General features: G+C 36.7%; 1 protein-coding gene across 23 annotated transcripts in view; it reads left to right on the top strand.

Moving 5' to 3' along the window:
* Window positions 1-13,239, top strand: part of MLLT10 (MLLT10 histone lysine methyltransferase DOT1L cofactor) — a 232,109-nt gene that overhangs the window by 78,469 nt on the left and 140,401 nt on the right. For all 23 annotated transcript variants that reach the window (XM_057304613.1, XM_057304612.1, XM_057304610.1 and 20 more), the window contains one exon: window positions 8,799-8,908. In XM_057304613.1, the coding sequence (XP_057160596.1) occupies window positions 8,799-8,908 (110 nt within the window). The remainder of the gene's footprint in view (window positions 1-8,798; window positions 8,909-13,239) is intronic.

Raw genomic sequence — 13,239 nt, 5'->3', positions numbered from 1 at the left:
CAGGCCGTGTGCCCTTGTTTTATAGGGATCTTACGGATGTGGGCTTCTTGATTTTTTCAGCCTGCCTCCTGGGGCAGGGGCCTGCCACGCCGATACTCAGGCAACCCTAATTGGGTAGAGTCTCCGTGTCCCCTGCGAGGGGGGATGGGGATGGGTACGCTGTGAGCCGGTATTTCCAGGCTTTTGTTCTCTGGCGGCTTTCCCTGGCGGTTTGCTGTGCCTCTTCTGAGAGTCAGAGCAGCAATGGCCGAATCTCAGCCTCTGTCCCAGAGCAGAGGGATCGCGGACTGTTCTTCACTGATGTTCTGGCCACTTTAATTCTGTTTCTGTTGGTGCTGCTCAACCCTGCAGCGTCCCGGGATGTGCGCCCCACACCCGGCGTCCCAGCCCTCACTTCCAGGGCCGGCGCGTCTCTGTCCTTTGTGTTTCTAACACCGCTAGCTGCCAGCCACCAGCTGCCCCCGTGGGCTCCCAGAGCTCCCGGTCTCAGTCTGTTTCCAGTGAGCACACCAGAGTTCCGTGAGAAGTCTGGTGGCGCGCGTTCCCCAGCTCACAGTCTCAGTCTCTTCTCTCGCGGGTGCCGTCCGCGAGTCCACCTGCTCCTCTGTGCAGGTGGCTATCGCTTCCCGGCGCCCGAACACGGCGGCTCCCTCCCCCTTCCGTTTATCTTCCGATATCTGTGCACGGTTTCACAGCTCCCCGCTTCGTATCTCAATACTCAGCGCTGGAGATGTTCATTTGTAGAGATCCAGATGTATCTTCCTGCGTCTCAGGCTGATTCCGTGGATGTTCAGGCTGGACTGGTACCTATCCAACTCAACTCGGGACCGGCTGAAAAAGGGGTCCCCTATTCCTCCACCATCTTAACTCCCTGAGGATTTCTCTTTTTATTATCAGTTTTGAGTTTAATCTCGTCAGAATACATAGTCTTTGATTTCAATCCTGTGGGATCTTAAATAAGACTTGGTTTATGGCTAGGGTATGGTCAGTTTTTAAAGGAGTTCTACATGTGCTTTAATAAAGTTCTGTAGTCTTGGAGTGTTGCAGTGTTTTATATATATACGTAAGGTTGTATTTGATATAGATTATTACGATTATCTATATCCTTGCAGATATGTTGAATGCTTATTCTGTCATTTACTGGAGAAGATACGTTAATATTTCACATTGTCATTATGTAGTCTCTGTTTTTGCCTTGTATATTTTCATGATGTTATTAGATGCATGCTCATTTAGAATTACTGTATCTTTATGAATTGAATTTCTTACTGTAGAGTACCACTCTTTTTCTCTGGTACTTTTTTTTTTTTTTTTTTTGCCTCAAAGTATATTTCAACTGATACTAACATAACTGCATTAGGTTTCTACTAGTTTTGTTTTCAAATGGCGTATCTTCTTTTAGTTTTAATTTTTGTGAATTCTCATTGTCTTTTGTTAACCAGCAAATAGTTGCCTCTTACCACTCCAACAGTTTTTGTCTTTAATTGAAGTAAATTTTTCTCATTTACATTTAATGTATGTATGTGGGTGTGTACCTGTCTGCATTTCTGTGTGTCTGTATATTTGGATTTGTATTTAAAACTTCTGTCTTACTAAATGTTTTCTATTTGTCTTTTTACTTTTTTTTTTTTTTTAAGATTTTATTTATTTTTTTGAGCGAGTATGAGTGGGGGGCAGAGGGAGAAGCAGACTCCCTGCCGAGCAGGGAGCTGATGTGGGGCTCGATCCTAGGACATTGAGATGGTGACCTGAGCTGAAGGCAGGCGCTTAAACAACTGAGCCACCCAGGGGCCAGTCTTTTTACTTTTATATTATTTTTTCCTTCATTCTTACCTTCTTTTGGATTACTTTTTAAATAGTAGACTCTTTTTTAGAGCGGTTTTAGGTTCCCAGCAGTATTGAGCAGAAGTTAGATTTCTGTATACCCTTTGTTCCTGCACAAGCGTAGTCTCCTCATTATCAACATCTTTACCAGATTGGAACATTTGCTATTATTGATGAACTATAGTGATACATCATATCATCTAAAGCCTATTATTTGCTTTAGGGTTCTATCTTGGTGTCGTACATTTTGTATGTTTGGACAAATTTATAATGACCTATAATATCACACAGAGTATTGTAATTATAATATCATACAGTTTAGGGCATCATTTTCACTGCCCTGAAAATCCTCTGTGCACTGCCTATTCTTCCGTCCCTCCCTGCTAATCCCTGGCAACCACTGATCTTTTTTTTTTCATAGTTTTGCATTTTCTAGAATGTCCTATATACAGCTGTAATGATACAGCATATAGCCTTTTCAGATTAATTTCTTTCAGTTAGAAATAAACTTTTAAGTTTCCTCTGTGTCTTTTTATAGGTCGACAGCTCATTTATTGTTAGTGCCGATTTCTGGTTTGTCTGGATGTACTGTACCACACTTTATCAATTCACCTATAGGAGGACATCTTGGTAGTCCTGAATAAAGCTGCTATAAACATCCATGTGCAGGTTTTTGTGTGGGTGTAAGTTTTTAGCTCCTTTGAGTAGGTAAATAATAAGGAACACAAGCTTGGTCACATGGTAAGAGTATGTTTAGTTTTTGTAAGAAACCGCCAAAATGTTTTCCAAAGTGGATGTGCCATTTGCATTCCCATTAGCAGTGAATGGAGAGTTCTGTTCCTTCTCATCCTTCCCAGCATTTGTTGTTGTCAGTGGTATGGATTTTGGTCATTTTAATAGATATGTAGAGGTTTCTCTTGGATTACTTTTTATCATTCTGTTCTATCTCCTCTGTTAGGTTAATTTAATACTAGGTTAATTTAATTTAATATTAATATATGCTTTTACTTTTTTTCTGAACTCTGTGAGACTCTTAGGGAATGACATTCATTTCTCCAACTCCTGACAGACATCTTATTGTTGTCATGTACTTAATTCTCCATTTCTATAAAAATTGTAATGGTTTTGTCAGATTTCTTTTGTAAGGGCTATGATGTTTTTTTAAATGATTAAATTTATGTAAAAGGTGTTATTTTTGATTTGAATGTTTGATAGAATTTATTAGTGAAAACTTTTGATGTTAAAGTGAAACCTTTCTGGGAATTTGTTTGATAAATTTATTTTTGAAAAGTTGGTATAGAGATGCTCCTATGTTGTTGTTGTGTCAAGAAAGTTGACTACTTCATGTACCTTGTTGACTTTGTTGGAATAATGTTGTTTGTAGTATTATTATTATCCTGTTAGTGTTTATTGGATCAATAGTGTGGGTAGTGATAACTCATTTTTATTGCTGATACTGGTGATTTGTATTCTCAGTTTTTTGTTTTTTCTGTGACCAGTGTTTATAGAACTTGTCAGTTTTTTACCCTTTTAAGAAAACAACATTTGGCTTCATTAATTTTTAAAGTTTTCTGCCTGTTTTCTATTTTATAGATTTCTCCTTTTATCTTTACTATCTTCTTCCTTTTAATTACTTTGTGTATATATTTTACTCTTCTTTTTTAACTTGTTATGGTAGCAACTTAGGTCTTTGAATTTAGATCTTCTTTTCTGATAAAAGTATATAAAGATGTAAGTTTCCCTGCTAGCAGTGCTTTTGCAACATGTCACAAAATTTGCTATGTTGTGTATTTGTTGCCATTCAGTTCAAAATGTTTTCCAATTTCCCTTGTGATTTTCTTTTTGACTCTTATTTAGAAGTGTATATTATTTTCCATTTATTAGGGTTTTCCTAGATCTAATTATTCTTGGTTGCTAATTTAATTTCATTGTGGTCACTGATTACACTCCGTAGAGGATTTTAGTGCTTTGGAATTCACTGAGGCTGACTTTAGGGTGTAGCGTACGGTTTGTGTTGACTGTACCATATGCCTTTGAAAAAGAATGTGTATTCTGCTGTTGAATATAGTTGTCTATTAATGTCAGTTAGATCAGGGCACCTGGGTGGTCTCAGTTGGTTAAGCGACTGCCTTCTGCTCAGGTAATGATCTCAGGGTCCTGGGATTGAGTCCCTCATTTGGCTCCTTGCTCAGTGGGGAGCCTGCTTCTCCCTCTTCATTCTTCCTGCTTGTTCTCTCTCTCTCATCAAATAAATAAAATCTTAAAAAAAAAAAGTCAGGGGCGCCTGGGTAGCGCAGTCGTTAAAGCGTCTGCCTTCGGCTCAGAGCGTGATCCCGGCGTTCTGGGATCGAGTCCCACATCGGGCTCCTCCGCTGGGAGCCTGCTTCTTCCTCTCTCACTCCCCTGCTGTGTTCCCTCTCTCGCTGGCTGTCTCTCTGTCACATAAATAAATAAAATCTTAAAAAAAAAAAAGTCAGATCAAGGTAGCTGATACTCTTAAGCTCTTTCATATGTCTTTTTTAAAAAAGATTATTTATTTTAGAGAGGGGGTGAGGCGAAGAGGGAAGGGGAGGATCTCAAGCAGACTTGCCACAGTGAGCATGGAGCCCAACATGGGGCTTGATTCCACAACCCTGAGATCAAGATCTGAGCCAAAATCAAGACTTAAACACTTAACCAGTTGAGCCACCCAGGCTGTCCAATCTCTTTTATGTCTTTACTGATTTTTTTTTTGGGAGGGAGATCTACTTCATCTGTTAGTTACAGATGAGTATGGTGCGTTAAATATTTGTTATGATGTCTGTTTCTTCCTTTAATAATGTCAAGTGTTGCTTTATGTATTTTAAGGTGTCATTAGGTGTAGACACTTTTCTAATTGATCTTCTACTGAATTATTCCTTTATCATTGGGAAATATCCCTTTTTTATCTATGGAGTATTTGTTTCATAGTGTTATATGACATCAAAATAGAGTTTTACTGTTAGCATTATATATCATTTTCCATCCATTTGCTTTATTTGCTTTAAACTTACCAGTCTTTGTTAGAAGTGTGTTTCTTATAGGCAGCATATGGTAGTATGGTCTCTTTTTAATCGGCTCTGTCCCTCTGGATCTCTGCCTTAACTGTTGTGTATAAATGTGTGGTTTTTTGTGACTGGGTTCTTTAACTTAGCGTACTATTTTCCAGATTTGTCCATGTTGGAACATGTTTAAGTAATTCATTTGTTTTAACTGCCAAATGATACTCCAGTGTATGGATATACCATGTTTTCCTTAACCATTCAACAGTTGATGGATATTTGGGTTGTTTTCACTTGGCTATTTTGAATATTACTGCTATGAACAAATAGTACTGTTGTGAACATGTGTTTACAATTTTTTTTTTTTTTTTTTGTGGAAATATGTTTTAATTCTTTGGCTTATTCTTGGGAGTGTAATCCCTGGGTCATGTGTTAACTCTGTTATCCTTTTGAGAACTTGCCAGTCTGTTTTCCAAAGTGGAGGTACCATTTTACATTTCCACTTGTAGTACATTAGGTGTGCTGTTTTTCTACATCCCATCATACTAGATAATATTTGTCCTTTTGGTTTTAGCCATAACCTGGTGAATATGAAGTGGTATTTCATTTTATTTTTATTTTCATTTCTCTAATGACTAGTGATGTTGAGCATCTTTTCGTATGCTTATTCACCATTTGTTTATCTTCATTCCAACAATTTGTGTCTTTTAATTGGGGTGGTTGGTTAATTTATATTAAGTATGATTAATGATGTGTTTAGAGTTAAATCTACCATCTTGATACTTGTTCTTTATTTTAATTTTTATTTTTTTTTAAATTTCATTTATTTTAAGTAATCTCTGCACCCTATGTGGGGCTTGAACTCACCACCCCAAGATCAAGAGTCACCTGGTGTACTGACCGAGCCAGCCCGGTGCCCCAATACTTATTTTTTATTTGCTCCATTTGTCTTTTGTTCTCTTTTTTTTCTTTTTTGGTCTTCTTTTGAGATGTTTATGATTTCATCTTGTCTACTTTTTTGTGTTATTAGCCATGAATTTTGTGTTGTGTTAGTCATTGTCTTAAGGCTTAAAGTTTACACATTTTTCTCAGTATAGTTTACCATCAAGCGATATTATACTACTTTTCATACAGTATAAGATCTTCAAAATAATATAGTTTCATTTCTGTTTTTTTGGCCTTTATGCGGTTATTGTCATGCATTTATCTTTGTTATAAACCCTACAATGGGAGCGCCTGGGTGGCTCAGCCGTTAAGTGTCTGCCTTCGGCTCGGTCGTGTTCCCAGGGTCCTTCTCCCTCTCATACTCCCCTTGCTTGTGTTCCCTCTCTCGCTGTCTCTGTCAAATAAATAAATAAAATCTTAAAAAAAAAACAACCCTACAATGAATTCTTACTATTTTTGTTTAAACAGTTGTTTACTGTGGATCTTTTTTTGTATCTTCTGTGTCTGCACTTAACTCTCTGAACCTATGGAATGGAGAAGCAGGGTTCCTCATTGGAAACTCAATGAGTGCTGTCTTTAAGACTTCTATTGAACCTAGGGTGGGCATGGGTTAAGGGAAAATAAAAATGTCCAAAGCTTTCCTACGAATTTTAAGTTGCCTTTTTCTTAATTTAGTTGTAACAGAATTGGTTCCGACGGTTCTTGCTTGATTTTTTGATATTTCCTTGGTGGAACGTGCTATTGGAGCTGCCTACTTTGCTATATTTGCTGACATAAATCTGGATATCTTTGCCTTCCTTTAAATTTTCTTCAGGTTTGTTCTGAAATACAGCTGGGTTTCTTGGAAATAGTTAGATCCTTTCAGGTTCTGCTCTTCTGATTTATTAGATAGGTGTAGAGCAGTGCTTGGTCTAAGGGTAGTTATTCCCCACTACTGAGGCAAGATCTTTCTGAGAATTCAAATAACCAGTGCCCTGTGAGTTGAGTTTTTCCAGTCTGGGTAGGGGTACCAGGCAATGTTCCTGGCTCTTTTTGTCTGCCGGATACTCTTTCCTTTAATTCTTTTGGATGGTTCTTTTTCCAGCGTTAGGTAATTTCTTCACTCATATGTTCTCTACTTTAATATTCACGTGGTGGTCTCTGTGTATCTCTGTCAGTGTTCGTTCTCAATGTGAAGAACTTTAATTTCTGGTACTTTGTCCTGCCAGTTTTAGCTGCCTTCGTCTCACCTGATCTTCTGAACTTTGGGAGTGTCCTGGTCTTGGCCTCAGTTCCTCTCCCTGTGCCTTGGCCTGAAAGAACTCGAATGTGCTAACATTTTGGATCTTTTCTTCTGACCTGTTTTGTTGTTGCCCTCTAATTCTGTTTTCACCTATGTCTAAACCGTTGTTAATCCCACCCATTGATTTTTTTTTTTTTGTAAGAACAAGAGAGGGGGAGAGAGAGAGAGAGAGAGCATGCACGTGTGCGAGTGGGAAGGGAGGGTGGGAGGAAGAGAGAGAATCTTAAGTAGGCTCCATGCTCAGCCCAGAGCCCTACACAGGGCTCGATCTCACGACCCTGAAATAATGACCTGAGCTGAAATCAAGAATCAGATACTTAACCTACTGAACCACCTAGGCGCCCCCTGCCCATTGATTTTTAACAAACTTTTGTTTTTACTTCTGGGATTTTTGATTTATTATTATAGTTTTCAGTTCTTTGAAGAAATTTTCAATTTTGTGTTATACGTATTTGAACATAATACTTATTTTAATGTCTGTGGCTGAAACTCCAAAATATAGATCTGTTTTGATTTTCTTGTTTCTGCTGGTTTTCATTTATGTTGTCTTATCTCTCATGTGTTTGGTACTTTTTATTCTGCTGAAAATGATAATGAACCAATAGTAGAAGTTATTTGTAGTCAAGATTACATTGTTTTCCTCCAGAGAGGATGTATATTTGCTTCTCTCTGGTGCCCATGGGCACTTGTAATTTAGTATTACATGAGTCCAGTTTCAGAGTTTGAGGTGATCAAAGCCTTGGTGCAGTCTCTTTGAGGGCCCATGTACTTTTAGTTTATTGTTCTGGCTTGCAGCATGTCAGGGTCTCAGCTGGAAGGGGATTAGGGGCTTACTAGTTCCCCTTCTCCCTCAGTTGTCTAATGGACCTAGATCCCTGTTATTTTGGCCTTCTGAGTTTGTCAAAACCACCTTTCACCTTTCTTACCTGCTTTCTCTGAAAAGGGCAAATGTCCCATGGGTGGCAAAAGTGGCCAAAAGCTGTACTCACCTCCCTGGACTTTTCATCTTTTCCAATTTTGGCTCAGTAATTCCTCATTATCACAGCTTTTTGATACCTTCAGTCACATTTTAAAAATTAAAAGAAGCATTAATATTTAATATCAATTGTTAAAATGTTTTAAGTAAAATATTGAAATAGTAAAATAATGAATGTTAGTTCTAGTATTTAAAGTGTCAACATTAACAAAATTTAAAATTTTAATACTGACATTTAAGATTAAAATATTAAAATTTTTATTTTTATTTTACTTTTTTGTTTTGAGAGGGGGCATAAGGGCAGAAGGAGAGGGAAAGAGAGAATCCCAAGCAGGTTACATGGCCACCGTGAGCCTGATGCGGTGCTCAGTCCCCTGACTCTGAGATCATGACCTGAGTCCAAATCAAGAGTCAGATGCTCAACTGACTGAGTCACCCATGTGCACCTTATTTTATCTTATTTTAAAAGTGGTTTTCAGAAGTAGTGTCGATTTGAATTATTTAGTGTGCTTCTATAAGAAATGTCAGTGCTAACATTTGAATTTTTAAATTTTTATTGTGTTACTATGCTGGAGAAATGATTGAGTGTTTTTTCAGTAGTGGTTTCACTCAGTAATGAGAATTTGTTGGTGTTTCGTTGTGCATTTACTTAACATAGTCATTTAAAGGATCTCTTTAGGAAGTTAATGATTTATCCTTGAAAAAGTTTTGTTGAAAACTGGAAAATGACATTGCTTTTATTTATTTTTAGGTTGGGCTCATGTGGTTTGTGCCCTGTATATTCCAGAGGTACAGTTTGCCAATGTTTCTACAATGGAACCAATTGTTTTACAATCTGTTCCACATGATCGTTACAATAAGGTACAGTGGATATTATTTTATTGATGTTCAAATACAATTTTTTTGTTCTAAAGCTGGGAAGTGTAAAGGATTTTTTTTGTATTTTGTTTTATTATAGGCCTTCATTAAAAATTTTAAATCATACGCCTCCATCAGATTCCAGAGAGATTTGAAAAAAGTATAATTACTAAATGGTAAACTACAATTATTAAAATATGTTATAAAGTCATAGGAGTACAAAACAAACAAAACTGTATTTACCTTTTATGCTAACCTAGATATGTAGTATTTTAACATTTAAATGACATTTCAGTCCTCATAGATTTGTCCTTTAAGAATTATTGGCTTTTTATATTCTTTCAAACATAAAGGTTCTATTAAATTCGAATTAATCATTATTTGGTATAACATTTATTATGATATCAAACATCCTATCTTAAAAATAATCCTGTTACAGAATATTACTTGCTCCTTTTCCTTTCCTTATTTTCTACCCCCAAGGTAGGATTTTTGATGTTGGCGTTTTCTTAAAAACTTAATGTTTTCTTTGCTTTTTTTTCTACCCTGTATCTTTTTCTTGATTAGTACATATATATTATTGCTTTATTCTCTTTTGCATGTTAGATGACTTTTCTTTTATCCAGTGTGTTTTTAAGTATGGTGTTAACATTTAATTGAAGGTACCTGTTGGTTTATTTCCTCTGTGGGGGAAAAGGTATCGCTAATTTTAAGGTTTCAGATATTTTTTGTTAAGTATTTTATAATGTAGATTATTAATATTTTTAAAATTTAACAATATAGGAAACAGAAAAGTGTAAAATAGAGATCATCCTAATAAGTCTTCTCTTTCTGATCCTTTTAGATTTTTTTGTGTGTGCATTTTTATATATAATATATATTTGTAAAAAATGGGTTATATAGGTTATACTGTTTTGTCTGTTTTTGAAACTTATCAACCCTGAACATCTTTTTGTATCAGTTATAGTTTTGCCATTATTTTTAGTGGGTACTTAGCATGTAATACAGAGTGTTACTATTTTTGATAAACTAATTAAGGAATCCCTTACTTTGAAGGGCCTCGTTTGGCTTTGGTTTTGGCTTGTACATACCAACAGAATCTTTGTGTAAAGGCTGTGAATATTTTGGAAGCTTCAGTAAATATATTATGTGAAATTGTCCTCTGGAATACAGTTTCTAATTTATACTACATGAGTAATATGTGAGGTTGCTCATAACCTTATATCCTGCTAAGTGTACTGCGTATTACCATTAAAACAGTCTTCGCTGTTCTTTTTTTATTTATTTAATTAAAAATAAAGATTTATAAATAAAATCAGAGAGAGAGAGAGAAGCAGACTCCCCACCGAGCAGAGAGCCCCTCACAGGGCTCCATCCCAGGACCCTGAGATCATTACATGGCCTGAAGGCAGCCACTTAAAAGATTGAGCCACTCAGGCGCCCCTTTCATTGTTCTTTTTAGTCAAAAATACTAGGTTAAATATTTTACAGTTAAAAAAATGTTATGTTTATTAATTTACCTCGAATAGCTCTTTGTTCATTTTAATACTATATTTAAAAATTTTTCTTACAAAGTGTTTCTTATATTGAGATTTTTTTTTCTTTTGTATACTTGCTGTGTATGCTTTTGCCCTTAATTTAACATTTGCTTTTTAACTTTCATTATGTCTTCATGGTTTTTATTGTTGTTGGTATTTTAGCGGGTTATTTTTTTCTAGTTGAGAAGTTTTAACATTTTTGTATAATTTACACAGCTATTTTGTATTGTTTCTGCTTTTGATGCCATGCAAAGAAAATTTTTCTCTACGCTAATGTATAGGTTTTTTTTTAGTACTTTCAAGTTCATATTTTTAAGTCCCTTTATTGTTCATCAAGTTCATATTTTTAAGTACTTGTTTTTCCTTTCAATTTTGAAGTAATTTCAAATTTACTTAAAGGTTGCATTAATAGTACAAAAAGCGCTTCCTCTTGTAAACCTTTTCAGTTATTTATCAACATATACTGACATCCCAGAATGCTTTATTTATTTATTTAAAACATATATTTATTTCTTCATTTGAGAGCACGAACATGAGTGGGGGGAGGCTGCAAAGAGAGAGGGAGAAACAGACTCTCCACTGAGCAGGGAGTCGGATGTGGGTCTTGATCCCAGGACCCCGGGATCATGACCTGAGCCAAAGGAAGATGCTTAAAGCGCCCCCCAGAATGCTTTAGTATGCATTTCCTATAAGAAAGGACTTTCTCCTGCATGACCAGAGTACAGCCATCAAAAAGAGGAAATTAACTTTTATCCATTATTACTGTCTAATCTACAGACCTCATCATTTCCCTAATTTTCATTCCTGTTTCCCCCATTTTCTCAGTAATGTCTTTTATAGCAAAAAGATCACAGTGTCCTTTAATCTTAAATAGTAACTCAGTCTTTCCTTAACTTTTGTAAGTTTGATGCTTCTGAAGATTACAGGCCAGTTGTTTTGTCGAAATTTCTGCTATTTGGATTTTTCTGATGTTTCCTCATGATTAAATTTAGATCTTGTATTTTGGCAGCAATATCACAGAAGTGATGCTGTGTTCTCACTGCATCCTATCAGGTGGTACATGAGTTCAGTTTTTCCCATTACTTGGTGATTTACCTTGATCACTTGGTTAAGGTGATGTCTGTAAGGTTTCTTCACCGGGAGGTTAATTTTTCCCTTTATAATAAAGCTTTTTGTGAGGAAGTAGTTTGTATGTAAGTATCTTGTTCCTTGTGCCTTTTACCCACTAATTTTAGTATCCATTGTTGTTTCTTGGCTTAGTTTATTACTGTGATTGATAGCAAGGGGTGGTTTTCTGTTTCCATCACTTGTTTCACATTCATCAGATGGCATTCCACTTGAAGGAACAACTTTTCTCTGTGTCCCATTTGTATTAGTGTAACTAATACGGACTTATTTGTTACTGTTTTATTTTAATGGGTCATTCTCCATTACTGTAGTTTATTGGCCAGGGAGACCCCTTCAAGCTGGCTTCTGTATTTGTGAGCTCTTCTGACAAAACAGTATGTTCCCAGGCTCGTCTTAATCATTCCTTACCTAGCCCTGGAATCATCACCCCATTTCTCCTTTGATTCCTTTTAGAAACCAAAGTGGGCACTAAGTGTGATTTATTATTATTATTTTTAAAGGTTTTATTTATTTGAGAGAGGAAGGGAGAGAGACAGAGCACAAGCAGAGGGAGCGGCAGGCAGAGGGAGAAGCAGGCTCCTCACTGAGGAAGGAGACCAATGTGGGACTCCATCCCAGGACCTTGGGATCATGACCTGAGCCGAAGGCAGATGCTTAACCAACTGAGCCACCCAGGGGTCCCACAAAGTGTGATTATTGTTATTCGGATATTGCTACTCCCAGGCCCTCTCAGTGGGAACAGCTAGGAAATACATATGTTGTATATATAGATACAGAGATACATACACATTCACATCAATATTTTTTCGGTTCTTATCTCTATATACTGAAGATTGTGAGGTCACAGTGGTACTTCTGATTCAGTATATGAGTATATATTATACATGTATCTATATGTATTTTTATATAGTGAGAGATAGAACCATAAACTCTTAGTAATTTCTCCAAATGGAATCCAACAATGCAGGGTTGGTTTTAAATTTTTTCTTTTCATGTTTATGACTCTCATCCCAACAGTAAGAAACCTGACTCCCGTTATCCTCAATATATTTACTTATTTGATCAATCTTCTTGTATTAACAGATGATTGCTGCCATCCCCTAGTGCAGCAATCATCCTAACCTTGTTTGGATTCCACGCTTCACTCTGGGTGGCTGCTGCTTCCCTGCATTGGCTGCCCTTTTCACCATTTTGGGATTTGATACTCAGCTTTAGTCAAGACTCCCTCCCTCTTCTCTCAAATGGTTGGTTTCCTCACCTTGCTTAGGCTTTGGCACTACCTCCACACCTACCCTCAGCACCCTCATGGGAGCCAACTCTGCTGGGGCCTTGACACCTGTGTTAGACTTACCTACTTCACCAGCACGGGTGTTGCCATGCTTGGACCCATCTTATGGCTTTGAGACTAATGTATTCAAGGAGTAAGGGAAAGGAAGAAGGAAGAATGGATTATTTAGATATAAATCTTTTATCCATTTAGAGTTCATTTTATAATATGGTGAGATATGTGTCTAACTTTTCCTCTCCCACATTGTCAACCTTTTTAACACTATTGACTAATCTGTGTTTTACACAGTAATTTGAAGAGTACGTGACTCTTGATCTCAAGGTTGTGAGTTTGAGCCCCATGGTGGGTGTAGAGATTATTTTTTAAAAAAAGGAAATGAA

This window comes from Ursus arctos, unplaced genomic scaffold (assembly GCF_023065955.2).
Source record: "Ursus arctos isolate Adak ecotype North America unplaced genomic scaffold, UrsArc2.0 scaffold_30, whole genome shotgun sequence".
Taxonomy (NCBI): domain Eukaryota; kingdom Metazoa; phylum Chordata; class Mammalia; order Carnivora; family Ursidae; genus Ursus; species Ursus arctos.
This window is presented reverse-complemented; position numbering and strand designations above follow the sequence as displayed.